Genomic DNA, 17,220 nt, shown 5'->3' on the forward strand with positions numbered 1-17,220 from the left:
GTTCATATACCCTTACAGCTGTTACAAGTTTAAAATATTATACATTTCGATGCGACAATCTTTTTCATTGTTCGTATGACAGCAATATGATGTAGTCGTCCGAGTTTTATAAACGTAAAACCGTAATTATGAAGTCGTTGAAAATGACTATATCTCGGAGTATATAGATATATGTTAAGAAACAAAAAAATTATCATTTTATTTATCTTCTTCCCGATTGTTTTATGGAATATATAAGTTTTTTATAAAACTAAAATCGTTTTTCTGAAATAAAAAATTTCGTTCAACCGATTTGTATATTCCGAATAAATTAGAAGTATGAAAATAGTTGCTTTTAAAAAACTTTAAAATTTTAATATGAGTATTTACACAATTTTTGGAGCCTAAAAAATTAACTGGCAATAATATCAAAACAGGTTTATTGCAAACAAAAATTATTTATCCACATAACAAGATATTTCTTGGACATATTATCAAAACTAGCTTTATACATTGGTGTATGCTACCCATTAAAACACAGTTTACTTCGCTTTCCTTATTATAAATATATTAATACATCAAATAAATAACTAGAATGGTTACTGTCCGTCAGCAGACTTAAAAAAAGTTAATTAAAAAAAAAACTTGATAAAGCAAACATTAAAATGTATTTCACTAAAAGTTACTTGGCTATTAGTGTTCAACATTTCGCATATATATTTAATTATGGAGAAAGAGTGCAAAAACAGCAGTTCCTGCGCAAAACTGCAAATCCCTTTGCATGCGTATGAAAGCACAGCCGGAATGAACAAAAGAATAAACGAAATGCACGCAAATATACATATGTGAAATGTATATATCGCCCTCAAGGGCCATATCCCCAAAAAGATCTGAGGTGGAACTGTTAAAGGTTGCCACCGTTCGGTTGGTTTATCATTTATAATTCATTTGCCGTTGGCCTTTAAGGACTTTAAGCTGCCTTTTTCGCAGCACACTCAGCTTGTTGGATTTTACGAGTAAGGATGTTGCTGTTGAATGAAAAATAAGGCACCTGGGAAATTTGCGTAAATGCTGAGCGAGGCACAATATAAATAAGGTTAAATCCATATATAAAGCAAATTACACGAGGATGTAACGAGGGTGTGAGAAATGTTTTAATTAAATTATAAATGCTCAAAACAGCCGCCAATTATTATTACATAAAGCAATCAATATTGTCCCTCAAAAATTCCATTTATATGGGTATTTGAATTTAAAAACCATCGCTTTTTGGCTATTTAATTTATGCTACACAAGTTTACATTTTCGGCGCAAAATTTATGGTGGAAAGCCAAAATAGCTGCCAAAGCATACATTAACCGCACCAAACTCGGCCACCAACTTAGCCACATATTTGCACCGCAGACGCCACACAATGAAAGAGACGGCTATAGCCGGTTAGAAAGAGACAAGAGCCGAGAAAGATTGCAACTGAAAAATATGTGCATTCATAATAAAAATTTATGAGACCAGCCTGAAAAGAAAACTTGGCAGAAGTTTGCCGTGAAGAGCAGAGCAGTAAGAAAAGCCAGAGTGAGAAAGAAAACAGGAAATAGAAAAAAACACATAGAGAAGCGGAGAGACAGAAGTTGTGTTGTAGCAAATTGCTTCGTAAAAACATCAACTTCATTGCCATTATAAAGTTCAACAAATACAATTTATATGCAACAAAACGCATCAAGGCAGAAACAGGTAACAATCCACAGAAAGAGACGGCTAGCTGGCAGGAGAAAGAGAGGTCTGGCTGCATATTATGAGTAAACAGCAATCACCAAAGCGAACCAAAACATTTTTGCGGGTGCATACCGTATGTGCATTTTCCGCCACAAAAAACTTTTCAATGCAAAACTTTTCTTTCCGTCTCTGAACTCGAATCGCTTTTTATCTGGGCAACTTTTATTCGGTTTGGCTACACAAATACATTTTTAAATAATACCACGCGTCACATTCGGCGTATGCGCAATTTGGCATGAACACCCTCAAAGTATGCAGCACAAAATAAGGAAAGTATTCATTTCAAACATTTTTCAAATCACTTTCAAATGGAATTTTAATTTGGCTGAGCCAATTTTGCGTGCCCCTAATAAATAAAAGCATTCATCTTTGATATGATACCAAGGATACTTCTTCTGCTCCAATTTGCGTTATTACACTGAGAAAAAAAATTGAGAACCAAAAACCCAAGCGAATAAAGTCGGCTTAAGTATATCTTAAAACTAGAAAATCATGGGATTTTTTCTTACTAATAAATATAAAATAATAACTCTTATTTCAGAAATGTATAAATAAAAACCTTAAAAAATACGGAGTAACTTAAATTATAAATGTCTTAAGTTAGAAAAATTGATCCAATTTTTTCTTTAAATTTTAAAATCTAAAATGCTTACCACAATATCTCTTAAGTTTAATTTGATAACATTTTTTGGGATTAGCTTATTTGATGTGAATTTTGTTATTAACATCGTTAATCATTTAACGGGGTCTTATTAGATTTGAAGTATTAATTTGGAAGCCTGAACTAGCTTTTCTATTTATAGCTTAGATATCCTCCATCCTTAGATTTTCTCTGTGCCGCAATTCCGTCTCCTCTCTTCCACCAAAATGCCACTCGTCTGTGGAATGGAATATGACAAACAGCAGCAGACGGAGCAAGCCAGACAGGAATGGCCTGGGAACTGGGAATCGGGGGATCCCCCACAGGGGCTGCAATATTTCAGCACTCAACTCGACAGCCAAGTGTCTGCTAGTGGGACAACACGAGGGGAGGGGCAAGGGGAGGGGCAAGGGGGGGTAGGAGCTCTCCTCTAAGGGCGTTTGAGTTTTTAATAAGCAGCCAGCGCGGCGTCAAATGCCAGAAGTTTGATGAAAGTGAAGGCAGCTTGTCCGGGCATCCCCTTTCTCCATTTCTCTTCTCGCTGGCAGTGCAGTTTTCAAAATTGAATAAAGTTGACAAACGAGGGAAGACCCAAAAGGTGATAAATTCTCAGCCCTCAGTCTCACAGACTGAAGTGTCGTCAGCAGTTAGACGGAAAAACGGGAAAATCTGGTGAAAAGGGAAACCGAGAAAATACAAATTTAATTGCAGTGAGCGAGGATTTGAAGGATGGGAAAAACGAAAATATACAGGTCAAGCGAAATCATTTTACAAGTGCAATTTGCCAAATGAGATACAAATTCAGGCGCTGGTGTTCGTTGCTTCTGATGTTGCCCTCAGTACTCGAAAATCTTTTTTCTAAGGTTTTCCAAGTTTTGATATTTTTAGTTATGCCATACTTTTTTACATACTTCCTGCTAACAAAAAATGCAAATATGTCCAAATATTTAAAATAATAACAGAAATAAATATTCATAATTTTCATAATTGGAAAGGTGTTCCTGCAGTAGAGGGTTCAGAAATAAAAATCAATGAAATTGTTTTTATTTGAATGATGTTCCACTTGGAACAAGTGGGTCTACCTGGCCGTAAAACCAAACTCCTAAGGTCATTGGGCATTATCACCACATTCTTGTCAGGCAATCAACTACCGCTCCTCAAGCTCCCAGTGCCCCAAGTAATCCATCGGAAAACAACAGCAACGGGGGCCCATTCATAAGCCTCAAGGTTAAACCACTAAAAATCATTGACCAACATCAAAGAGCCATTGTTTTTGGCCAAGAGCAAATGGACCCGAAATGCTAAGCCCCTAAATGAAAATGGGAATGGGATGCAACACAATACGACGCACAAATGTCAAAGAAGTAGATTTATGCCAATTGCTTTTAAGCACCTTGAATATATATATCCCCAATGTGTGACTAATGAACAGGCCCTCCAACTCCAGTACGTTGGTCTTTTATTTAGCCGTTTGGCCCACCCACATTTGCACAATTTACGATTTTTCGCTATTACCAACACGGCCTATAAGTCTTTGTATATTTATATATTTTTGTATGTGCAAGAGCGATGGCAGCAGCCAGCTCATTAATTTCGCTTAACTTCACAAATTGCCAATTGTGCGCATTGGTCAACATTTTTACTTCATTCCGTCTCGCTTCCAATTCGTGGTTGACTGGGCCTGGTTTTTTGGTTCTGGTTCTGGTTCTGTTTCTGGTTCTGACTGCGGACCAGGTTGATTTCCTTTTTCCCCGGACATCGCTATATGTCCATGTCCGACAATTTCTTCTCTATTGTTCTCGCAGTCGTATTTATTGCCTTGAATGCCAATTTGTTTCATGTACCCATTGTTCTGCACTTATGGGTCAAGGTAGTGAGGTTTGGTGGAGCACTTTGTAGGCTCAAAAAATATATGGAAGATGAGGAGTTTGAGGGAAACTAATCAATAGGTAAATGTTAAAAGATTGGTAAATTATACAAACACATTAACAATATTTAAGCTTTAGAAAATATATTTTGTATTGTTTAAATTGAAACCATTTAATGTAGGCCTGACGTGAGTGCCCTTAATTCTTCAAACATTATATCGGACTTTGCTAACATAAAGTGTATATAAGTCAGTAAATGATTCTTCCTGAAACTTATGTAGAGTGTTCCTCATTTTAAAAGCATTTATATTGACTTCCCTTTAACAGAAGCAAAGATATAGCAGATTAGTTAAATTTAATTATACCTTGAAGTTGGATATTAATTATTATTTTTCCAACCTTTAGCAAGTTTTAATGGTGGATGTGATATCGGTTCGCAAATAAACAAATTTTAGAATAATATATCTTCAGGACTATAGAATATTAAAAATGATACAAAAACAAGAAAGGAAAGCTAACTTCGGGCGGAGCCGAAGTTGATATACCCTTGCAGAATATTCCATAAATTATAATCTCCAAAATTATTCATATGATGCATTCTTAATACTCAGTCCCAACTTCCTAACTTTAAAAACACCATAGTTATGACATTTCCAATCGTTCAGTTATATGGCAGCTATAAGATATAGTCGGCCGATCCTTATGAAATTTGGTAGGTCGGATTGATTGGCCAAAAATAAAACCCATAGAAAATCCCAACTTCCTAACTTTACAAACACCAGTTATGGCATTTCCGATCAATCAGTTGTATGGCAGCTATAGGATATAGTCGGCCCATCCCGGCCGTTCCGACTTATATACTGCGTGCAAAGGAAAGAAGGGTGTGTGCAAAGTTTCAATTCGATATCTTTAAAACTGAGAGACTAGTTCGCGTAGAAACAGACAGACGGACAGACAGACGGACAGACGGACAGACAGACGGACAGACAGACGGACAGACGGACATGGCTATATCAACTCAGGAGGTGATCCTGATCAAGAATATATATACTTTATAGGGTCGGAGATGTCTCCTTCACTGCGTTGCACACTTTTGACCAAAATTATAATACCCTCTGCAAGGGTATAATAATCAGAGAAATGCTGTTTGCTTTCTAAAATAGTACACAAATTTGAGCATGCGGAAATCAGTTCTTACTTACTAAATATAATGAAATAAATTAAATGTGGTCTAAAAAATAATAAGGGTTAATAAAAATTGTCACGTCCATCAATTGCCTAAAAAAAATCGATTGGAGTGAAGAAAAACTGGCAGATAATAATTGATACATGTTCTTGAGGCCATAAGGCCACAGAAATAAATTGACTTGGTCAAATTTTCCAATGCATTAACTATAACTATATATATAACAATAACATTAACTATACAAAAAGTTTTGTAGCTATTAAAACTAGAAGCCCATTGGTATAGGCTTTCTATGCCCTCATAATAGTAACTCTAATAGTAACTCTCATTTTAAATTTATATTTTTGTGCGGTGGCTTAAAAAAATATATGCTGAGCTCTTTTTTTTCGCCCTAGCATTATAGACACTTTAAGTTCAAATTGCATAATTAATAAAATAAAATTAGATTACTAAAAACTGCGACTTACAAGTTGGTTTTATCTATAGAAGTCAAATTTGAGTACCTAAAATATGGTTATGAACTTAGAGTATTCTTCAGTCAGCTTGCCTTTCGTTTTATTTTTGTGTCATTTTCCTGTTGCTGCTGTTCATATGACTGTTGCTTTTTGTGCCGTCTGCGTACACATGAATTCTTAGTTTATGAACTTCAGCTGGCCCCACAGTGTGTAAGGTAGCAACTTCTCGTTAATGTTACACTGGCATGTTACCTCAATCTGTGTGCCTTCCCTTCCATTACTTTCCGCATTCTATGAACAATAAAAATGGTGACAAATTGTCATCACACGGCACAAATGGGGGTTTTATTAATGCCAGCGACTTTTATGGTTGCGGCACGGTGGCGTATGCGTAATGTGAGTTATGACATGGGGGCTAGACAAAAGGGGGAATGGGCAATGAATGAAAATGAACCCAGGACAAAACCATCAATTAGCATAACACAACTGAAGCACACCAACCTCGTTTTCCTTTCCAGGATGTGAACAACATCTACGCACGCAACTACATAGCCGGCAAGCCAATCCAGAAGAAGGACGAGCAGTTGGGAACCCCCGAGGCGGCACTCCGGGCGAGACGCCTCCACGCTCAGAAGCAGAAAAACGAGAGAGGTAAGCCATTTGCAGGGGATAAGGGACTAAGCCAGCTGACAAAGCCACCCTCCCATTTCAGCCCTTGCCCACGCCCACATGAACCAGGTGCTGAAGGAGGCCACTTGCCGCGTGCCCCAGAAACGCTGCCAGCTGGTGCAGCAGGATCCCTCGAAGATCTACACGCCCCACTGCACCATCCTGCACCGCTGCAGCGAGGACAGTGGCTGTTGCCCGAGCAGGAGCCAGATATGTGCCGCCAAAAGCACCCACAACGTTGAGCTTCACTTCTTCGTGAGTACCTTGCACCCATATCATAGGATCATTTCCGAGACGTTCACTGTTTGGGATACGCAGAACTTTGGAGGAGCTAATAAAATAAACTATTTCGAGTCTAAGAATCTAATACAAATTAACAGATCTATTTAAGAAGTTATAACAAGAAGCTTAAGCGGACCCTTCCCCCCACTCTCGATTTTTGACGACCCACCCCATTGCACCCATTTATTTGAAATCTTGAAAAAAAAAAACAAATTTTACCAAATTTTTTTTTTGTTTTTTGTCATTAAACAAAAGCCCTTCTTTTCGGCGGCGCATGTGATTTTCGCTCAGTAGAACATCTGAAACCAAAAATTCCAATGGGATTAGGAAGAGTACATTTATGGCTCTGGCATGAACTAAGATTATTAATTTAGCACAAAAATAAACAAAATTTCGGACCTTTGAAATTTTTTTTTAGAAAATCGCCTCTTTTCAGCCACAAATCAAGAAGTTCTTCACCAATTTGATTTATCCAAGTTCATGCAATAGCTATATATGTATAGAATAACGTAATAAAATTTGGAAACGATTGGATTAATAATTGTTGAGTAACCTCATGCGCCAGTCGTAAAAATACTGTTTCGAGAAAAACGCATTTAAAGTTTTGAGAATCTCTCGCCGTCGCCTGACGCTTCCACCATAAATCGGATATATCTTCAAAAGTTTATGAAATTTTTTTTTCTTGAATTTTATAGGTTCAAATTAAATTAAAAAAAATCGATTTTTTGATACCGAGAATGGGGGGTCCCCTTAATACTATTGTTCCCAATTATATATCAATCGAAAATTTTTTGTATGATATTTCTGGAGACCCAACGAAATTAACATTTATTTATTTATCATACCAAATTCTGTATGCTCGTAAATCAAGTGTTAAAGTACGAAAATCGTATTATATGATTTCTAATTTCTTCCTAAAACCGTGCCCTCGACTCTCGGAAAACAAACAATTTTCATTGAAATGCTACGCTTGGGTGCAGCAAAAGCAACAGCGATAACAAATGAAAACTGATTTTCATTCCGACATTCTGAACGCAATTATTTCGTATGGTCTTAAGTTTTCGAAAGTGAACGTGTGCTCGCGTTTTGTGACTTTTAGGTACCGTTGGTCTGTCTATATCTGTCTGCCTCTGTCTATCCGAATGCTTCTGTCTCCCTCTTGCGAACCCACCTTCGGCGGTAATTGGCGTTGTTGTTTTATTATTGTTGTTGTGGGCGTAGGTCATGCTTGAGGGCGCCATATTGCAACATAATTATATCGCTTCACCTTTATTTTCATTATATTTTATTTTTTCCGTGGTACTTCTTTTTTAACGTGGGCTTTTGGCTGAAATGACTTTTTAATGACGCAATGATAATTCAATTTGTTTGATGATTTATGCCTCGTGATATGATAATTGTTGCCTGTTGTTGTTGCTGCCGTTTGCCGTCATTGTTCTTTGCTGTCTTTTTGTTACGTAACGAGATTTCAATTCATGTTGAAATCGAGAATGTAATTAAGCATTTGTGCTTTGCTCTCGGGCTGAAAACGCATTTGGTTTAATTTTAATTTTAATATCCCGCAGATTGGTTCGTTTTCATATGCTACAGATTGGATTGCTTGATATTATAAATGACAGCTAATTAAGAGATAAAGATAGTTTTGAGTTTTGTTAATAAGTTCATCAGATTGGGAGTATTCCAAAATTAGGACAATAAAGTAAATATAAAATCAGACCTAAAGAACTATATTATGTAAATCAAGAGATTTAACACCCTTGCAATTATACCGTTAACAAGATTTTTGAACTTTATCCTAAATTAAATGATTTACATAAATAAAATATAAAACAAAAATATTTAAAACAGAAATAAATTCCAATGTTCTCTATGGTTTCCTTTTTCCCACCTCTGGCAGTAAATATAATACATTTTTCCTGTAATTCGTATATCCGATCCTGTCAGTTTCTATATTTCCCTGTATTTGCTTAGTTTCCCATTATGAGTGACTTAGTAGGGGGTTGATTTCCCCCTCCTTTTCTTACTTTCCAGAGTTTTCATAAATTTCACTCTTGCGGCGGCCTTTTTGCAGCTGCAACTTTTTTATTTGTGGCCTGGCAGGGGAACTCGTAACTCTGAGCTCCAAGAACGGCTTTTAATTTTCAAATATTTATGCTGCGCTTGCCGCAAAAAGTTTCCACTTGCAAGATTTATGCTCACACACTCTGAGACAGAAGAGGTCCAAAGTCTGGGGCAAATAGAACCGCAAAATGCTTAAGAAAAAGACAAACACGCCCACACATGAACCTTCGCAGAGGAAAAGGGCGTCGCAGGAGTGAGGTTGACTCCCCCCTCTTAATTATCCAATAAAACTTGGGAGCAAAACCACACAAATTATTGTAGGGCAATTTAACATTTTCGGCACTAGAGCAAAAACTTGGTAAAGAAGCGGAAAGGATGGGAATTTAAGATTAATGGGAAAATTAAGAGGGACACGATTAGCCCTAAAAATGTCTAGTCAATCGAATATAATAAAATAAGAGTTTTTAAACGTAAGTTTAAAAGCTTGTAATAAACTTTTGGTTAAAGTAAATAAGTGGTTAACAGGGGAATTCGGTTTCATGGTCTCAACAAAACGAAGAAAAACCACAGTTTTCTTGAACTTCTTAAAAGCATTTCCTCACCTGTGAATGTAGTAAACCTGCTTTAAAGCCAGTGTTAATACGCAAATATTTTCTGGGAAGTCCCAAAATAAACTTGTTCGTTTTTGGCATTAGCAAACTTTATGACGAGCTCAGTGGAATCAGCCGACAGCAAAGTGTATGGCCCCAAGGAACTTCTGTGTCCATCACTGTTGGCTTTTTCCTCCTCTACTCCTATTCACCCCCTATTTTCGCACACTTTCCCTCCATTTTCTCCTCAACCATCCTTCAAATGGGGCAAAAAAAATATTTCTGGCCAGGACAAGAGCAGGAAACTAAAGCTGAAGCTGAAGATGTGCATGTGTCCAAAGCTGATGGTAGTCCTGAAGAACACACATATGCAATGAAAATACCACTCGCTAAAGAGGAAGATGAAGCCGAGCGAGGAGGAAGCAGGAGGACAATCTGCCAGAAGGGAGCAACTCAGCGGTTTGTCATTGAGAGGTGTCAAGTGGCAGGCAAACACACGCAGACACACACAGCTGGAGAGCTGAGGAGGAGGTGGTGCACTGGGGAAAACATGTTTTAAAAGCATAAAAAAAATTCAAAACCCTCATCTTGACTTATAGACAAAACATTATTGATTTCACCAATTAGTTTACAAGCAGAAAGTCTTATTCAAAAAAGCTGTTTACTGTGAAATTATCGTGCTTTGTTGTTACATTTGTCTGTATTGTCGGTTAAATTTTTGACTTTCACAAATATTCTTGACTTTCTTACTGTAACTAACTGTAAAGTACGTATTGATATTTTTTTATAATTCCCAACAGGTTCTACTCTACTCTGAATTGATATAATCCATGTACTCGATATTTGTCTAAACCTAATAAATATAAATATTACTCAAATTAGGACAGAACTGTGGGCGAGCAATGCAAAAGAACTTCAGGTGATCTGCTAATTTTAAAGATTTGGCTTTAGGGTGATCCACTTACATTAACATTACCAATCCACAATATTTACTGGATCATTTAAAGTGCAAAATCAATTGATTTCAGAAAGATTTTTGATTTGTTTAGATGCTTTTTCTCTGTGTAGCATGAGGTATAAGTAGGTGGAGATGTGGGAGGGCTAAGGAGCGATAACCAGGCTGAGGATGCAACCAACAACAGCAGCACGATAAAAAAGCGTAAACATTTTAACAAAACATAATTTATGTTGCGCAAATTTTGCATTTCGAGGAAGGTTTTTGGCTTGTGAGGTGGGGGGGGGAGGTACAAGGGATGAGGTGCGGAGGAGTGGGTTATTCTGCATTGTGCAAGTCTGCAAAGGGCAATGGCCTGCCCCTCTGTTCCTCAAGCACACCACAACAAACTCCAGCACATGTTGTAGGCGCTGTGAGATTTATGAGGCGGTCTCCTCTCCTTTCTTCGCCTCCTGGATTCTCTTTTTCGGGTTCAATGGCCTCCACTTTCACCCAAGTCAAAGAGGAGCGTGGAGGGGGGCTGGTTGGGGGTCGTGGCAGAAGAGTCGGGAGCTAGAAAATTCAAAGCAGAAATCAAAGGCCTCCTAAACGTGAAAGCCAACGCCCACTGGCAGCAGTAATAAAAACACACACACAGCCAGCAAAACTTTTGCTTCGAAGCCGAAGTAAAAGTCAACTCCATGGCCAACTCTTCATCTAAATACCCGCCATCTAAAACCTCCTTTCCCAGAAAAAGCAAAAGGTGGCTTTCAACTGCCAAGTAAACACAATTTTATATTTGGCTTAAATAGGGATCAAAATAAATTTCAATATTAAAAGTCGCTAAATTTAAATAATAATTTGTCTATTGTGTCCATTTACATAAAATATTTCTCGCTGTGTATCTTCTTTCATATTACAAACCAAACTGAGCTTCGGTGATTTAATTAATTTGCCACAAAATGTGGCCAGCTTAAGGCATGTGCATAATAAGCTTGCGACGGGTTAAACAAACGGGAAAAGTCTAAAACAGTAATGCAAGTATACAAGTTTTCATGGGAAAGGGTTAAAAAACCCCTTTTTCGTGCCAATTCCCTTGCCAATTCTCGAACTGCGTTTGCAATTTTGTCAAGCTCAAAGCCCCGGACCACACTGCGTGCCATCCTCGTCTGAGGCGGTGACAAATGCAAATTGCGGCACGTAAACAGATGGAAACAGGTGCATGCGGCAAGCATCAGGATTTCTCACTGCACTTGAGGAAACCCTTTTTAATGCCACGCTGATGTGAGCAAATAATTTTATACAAAATGTGGCATCCAACGGTTGTTTTTGTAACAACTTTCTTATTTACTATTCTTGGTTTTTAAATTTATTACTAAATTAGTACCTCTTCGGTGCGCTTGAATTGACTGTTTACTTTTTAAGATTTTTTAGAATTATGATAGCTGTAAGGTGATCTTTTTAAAAGGTTCAACAAAGGCTTTATTGACTTTAAACACACATTTTTATCTAACTCCCCCTTAATGACTTCCTTGTGCTGAAACTTGTACTTTCAGTTGCAAGTACTGCATTCCTTTTATGCAGAACTAACATGTTGGGAAGAAGTCAAGTGAACTAAGAAAAAAGTGGATAAAGAAAGGATATCCCATGGGGTGGTGAAAGTTCATAAGCTCTGTGTTAATTTGTTCATAAAAAGTTCATAACTTCTGAAATTCATATGCCAAAGTTTGAAGATCGGTTAAAACAACACCAATTTTGTTTAGATAAAATGGACATTGGTTTGAGACCAGAACATTTCATTGGCGGGCAAAAATATTAATTACAAATCGTTCAAATTAAGGTAAAGTTTGCTCCCTATTGATTTCTGTTTGCTGGATCCAAACCTGTTCCTTAAAATACTTTTGGCTAAGTTTATGGTAGAACAGCATTCCCACGAGTAATTTTATAAGCACTCACAGCTGCTCAGAAGAATTTATGATTCATGTCAATATTTAAAAACAAATTTTAGCCAAACACGCATTTGAAATTCCTCCCAAAAGTAGGCAACCTCAAGGTCTTAACAAACACGTGCTCTGCCTGGCCTTCTTTTTGTCTCGATTAGGCCCTTGTCCTGCCCATTGTATTGAGTTAGAACAACAAGTCAGTAACGTTTCGAAAAACATTTTATGCTTGCATGCCACTGAGTTGGCTTAATCGCAGTATCCCCCCTTGTTCGCCACTTGGAAAATCCCTGGAAAACCCAGCAATAACTGACTAATTGCTCGGGTCACACACATGGACACCAACGCACACATACGCACACTCTCGAGAGAATGGAAAAAGGGGGTTTACGAATGCATTTTCATGGATAAAGACCGAACCTCAATTAGAGAGGCCATCTTGGAAAGTAAGCCCCCATTTACCAACCCCCTCCAAGCACTCATAAACAATATTGTTATACTCCACGATGCACTTAAATAAAAGTGGTAGAGGGATTTTATTGAATTATTAATTTATTTAGCTTTGGCAAACTGAAGTTTTAAAAGTCTTGCAGTCTAACAGAAAATTGAAGAATGCCTGCGCTGCGAGAAAATACATATGACAGCATTGCAAGGTCGTGACCAAAATTGTAGTACCTTCCAAAAGGGTATAAAAAAGCAATTATTAAAAAATATTTTATAAATAAAAATAAAAAATGTTATAAATAAATAAATGAAATTAACAATTATACAGGCCTTCGTTTTAAAGAAAAGTACTGAGAACAGTTGTCCGAAATAATTAATAGACCAGTTTTGCTTCTGTTTGTTTTTGAGTGTATGGGCTGAGATTTTGCATATTTACTGTGCAGAAAAACAGGAGAAGCACTTTAGTGCAATTTTTTGCACAATTGTGGTTTTGGCAAAGTAAAGTAACAACACCAGCACTTGGCACTTCCGCTTCCGGCAATTATTCTTGCTTTTAGTCAGGAAAAACGGCCAGTTCTCAAGGAATTTCATGCCTCTCGGAATACAAAAGCACGTAAAAACTTTTAGACGAGGGTTAGTAAACAACTTTTTCAACTCGCTGCAGGTTGAGTTGCATTTGCATAAGCATTTCCATTGACCAAAACCACACCACAGACCCAAAAAACCACACAACACGAACCGCAGCGAACCAAACTAAAAACTCAATTTGAAGCGTTTTCATAAATATCTGAAACTAGTGAGGGAATTTCCCCTTTTTTTTGCTTTGTCAACTTATCGGGTTTGTTATTTGTTTCTGCTTTGATGCGTCCAATCAAAATTCAAATGCTTCGCAGCACTCCCTCATTTTCTCCCAATTTGAATGCTGAATTCTGAATTCATATATTTCCCCTTTTGTCCCTTTTTCTGGTCCTTACGAACTAAGATCTCTGTGCTGGATGAGTGGCCAGGGCTTGATTAATGGCCAACTTGTTATTTTAATTAAACGAATTCAACTTAATTTATGCAATTCATACGCATTTCATCATTTTGCACTTGTCATGCAACAGACCCACAATTCCGAGGGGATTAGGGGGGTGATGTGGAACGTGGACCACGGACCAGCCACCAAAGTGGCGACACAAGAGCGGTGGGCGGGGGGCGTGGCACGATACCAATCCAATGCCAGGTCTCAGCAGCTGTAGAAGTTTTGTGGTCTGTTAATGGCTCTCGGCCAGTGGCGTCCCACCAAGGAGTTTAGCAAAACGAGTTTAGGCTAAGAGTTTTAAAATTAAAATTTGTAAATTATATAAATTAAGAGATAGCTTATTACATTGTAGAACAAAAAAACGTAATAACAAACTTTAAGGGGGGTATGGTTAATTCGGCCAAAAAAAGGCCTATTTTCATTAATTTTGTCACACGATACGGTTAATGTCAGATCAATTATTTTATAAGCGTAACAAAGTACAACATTTAAACTATGTTATCACAAATTTTCATCGAAAAAAAAATAAATGAGCCGTTCGCAGCCAAGCTTCGTATGCGCCTCCACGAAAAAAGGTTTTGCGGTGAACAGCATAACTCGTTACTGAATCATCAGAAAAAACAAAAGAAATATTGTTTATTAGTTAAGATGTTTATAAAGGTAACTACGTTGAGTTTTTTTTATTCAATTATTGGATTTTTGGTAAGACCTTGAAGCCAAAAACGTGATTTTAGCCTAAGAATTCAATATATTAGTTATTATAAAATAAAAAATAATCAGTAAAAAAAAAAACTCGACGTCAGTACCTGAGAATTTAGGTACAGAAATATTGTGCAAAATTTTAAATCGATTTGTCCAGCAGATTTTGGAGGATTTTTGCGGAGGGTTTTTAAAATGGCAACTTTTCAGGAGAGCGTTTTAAAGTTTTAGCACCCAAAAATCGAATACAAAATGAGCTAACTCACTAACTCAACTGCCCATAACTTCGGAAGTTTTACTCGGATTGATATAAAATTTTAACGCAATATTCTTCAAATGTTGTGCATTCAGAAAAAAATATATAAAAAAAAGGCAAAAATAAAAATTTAAATACTATACCCCCTTAAAATCCCCTCCACAACTCCCCACAATTACCGATGCCACTGCGCTGACAACTGACAACTCATTTAAGAATTACAAGAGCTATAGCAATAAGCGACCAACATCCAAGGCAACAATGACAACCAGTTTGATGGGCAGTCAGCTTAGGAAACTGTCAACTACAAAGATATATATGTGTGTTCTATATTCCGCATGCAGCATGTCATGGAGTTCGGGGGTCAATTAAGCCAGCTCCATATGCAAATAGTTAAGCGGATGGGATGGAAATGTGGGTGATGACATTATTGTGGCATTTAATTAAGGATTTTCCCGTTTCTCGATTTCCCGCAGGTGAAAAGCAGCAAGCATCGGAGCGTAATCGAGAAGAGGACCTTTGTGAATCACACCGAGTGCCATTGCATCGAGCGATCCAGTTACAACGAGGACACGGCCATGGCCAACTACGGGCAGTCGGTGGTGCGGGCCACCATACTGAGTTGCACCTGTCCGAAGAGTTTCGAGAAGATCCTGCAGGACGACGGGCAGTGCAGGTGCGACTGCAGTTCCGGGAACTACGACTGCGATTGGCTGAAGCGGGGCAACGAGCACTTCGCCATGAACGATCGCAAGTGAGTAGGCCGCTTGTCCCCCAGATATACCATTCCGATCCTGACCTTCTCCCACCCCCAAATAGGTGCATACAGCAAGGTCGCTGCAAGCCGCCCACTTGTGAGTTCGGTCCCTACATGGACAAACACGGTCGCTGTCCCAAACAACACGAACAACCCGCCTATAACGCCATGTCATAGGCGATGCGTACCCCAAGCGAGGAGCAGAGAAGCCAGGAAAAGTATTATTCAGTCTGTGGCAAACTCAAGACCAGACACGAAGGGAAACTGGGAAAACATTTTCTTTCCTGAACAGAGTAAAAGCGAAAAGAGAGACGTGAATTTAGTTGCATATCCTATACAAACCAACACGAAAGTAAAACGAAAATAGATCTAATTATACACTGGGTGGGTCGATTAGTAGAAGGCAAACATACTGAGTTACTTCAAAATCTTAATTGCATTCTGAGAATTTTCTTGAAAACTCTTTTAACAACTATCAACTCTTATACAAACAGATCGGCTCTAAAATCAGGATGACAAATAATGGTTTGGTCAGGAATTAAGAATGAATGAATATGTTAAAAATATTTTAGCTAACGAAACATTTTTCTAAAAACCGTTTTATTTAAATTTTAAATTAATACTTAGAGGTTGAATCTAGAGAAGAGTAAATTAAGAACTGTCTGAAAATTGATAACTTATTTTTTGCTTTCGAAAATATTGACCCAGCCAAAGATACACTTACTAATTATGTAAATGTATATCAGCTGATTGTGTATTTGATGTATTACGACCACAACATTGTCTATCCTCGATCCGATAAAAACACAAAAAGCAATATCAAACTGTAGCATTGTTCTCGAATATTACAATATACAGAACCAGAAACCAGAAAGAATTATGTGTACTTTATGCGTATGCTAAATGAAATTCCAAATATATAAATTGACTGCGTTTTTAGTTTTAATTAACTAATATTATGTTATTTAATTATAATAAAAACACAAAAACGAAAATAAATCATTAAAATTACAAATTAAATATATAAACTACCTTTATACAAGCAAAAATATTATTCATGTTATTTAAGCTAAGTTTTAAAACAAATCAAACACTCGAAAAATCAAAGCAAAAACAAAATGAAATTTTCATATTTAATTTCTAGTCAAATTTAAATTTTGTTTTTCCTATGGTCACGAATGTTTAATCGAATGTAATTTCCGCCATTTAAATCACTAAAGTAAAAGGCATTTAAAGCGGATATCACAAAATATAGAAACTAATCCATACATACAGAAAGATAAATGTATAAATCATATGAAAGCGAACCAGCCCTTAACTCTTTCGCTTATTTACAGCATTTGACATTGAAAACTTAAATCAACTAAGGATTTCTTCAATATTGAAAAATACGATTTTAAACAAAATTTATTATTTTTTGCTTCGTGCACTGCCTTTAGTTTGAGTTTATCTACTTAGCTCCGACACAAAGCACTGTATATATATTTTATGTAAATCCTACACTTAAGCGGCACCCTTTAGTAAACAACTTTGCAAGAATTATGTCTAAATATATTTCAGCGAAAGTGAAATAGTTCTCGCGTTTGCATATTAATGACATTTTCCTAGAGGCAATCGATGAGCTCAATTATTAATTTGTAGAGGAATTGGGGGCTTTAATTAT

At 37.1% G+C, this 17,220-nt stretch overlaps 1 protein-coding gene across 4 annotated transcripts in view; it reads left to right on the forward strand.

Moving 5' to 3' along the window:
* Nucleotides 1-16,543, forward strand: part of LOC108037631 (PAX-interacting protein 1) — an 81,685-nt gene extending 65,142 nt beyond the window's left edge. For all 4 annotated transcript variants that reach the window (XM_044460510.1, XM_044460511.1, XM_044460512.1 and 1 more), the window contains 4 exons: nucleotides 6,420-6,552; nucleotides 6,614-6,825; nucleotides 15,277-15,554; nucleotides 15,620-16,543. In XM_044460510.1, coding sequence (XP_044316445.1) covers nucleotides 6,420-6,552; nucleotides 6,614-6,825; nucleotides 15,277-15,554; nucleotides 15,620-15,734 — 738 coding nt within the window. In that variant the 3' untranslated portion in view covers nucleotides 15,735-16,543. The remainder of the gene's footprint in view (nucleotides 1-6,419; nucleotides 6,553-6,613; nucleotides 6,826-15,276; nucleotides 15,555-15,619) is intronic.
* Nucleotides 16,544-17,220: the final 677 nt, after the last annotated feature.

This window comes from Drosophila rhopaloa, unplaced genomic scaffold (genome assembly GCF_018152115.1).
Source record: "Drosophila rhopaloa isolate 14029-0021.01 unplaced genomic scaffold, ASM1815211v1 contig_2, whole genome shotgun sequence".
In the NCBI taxonomy this organism is placed as follows: Eukaryota; Metazoa; Arthropoda; class Insecta; order Diptera; family Drosophilidae; genus Drosophila; species Drosophila rhopaloa.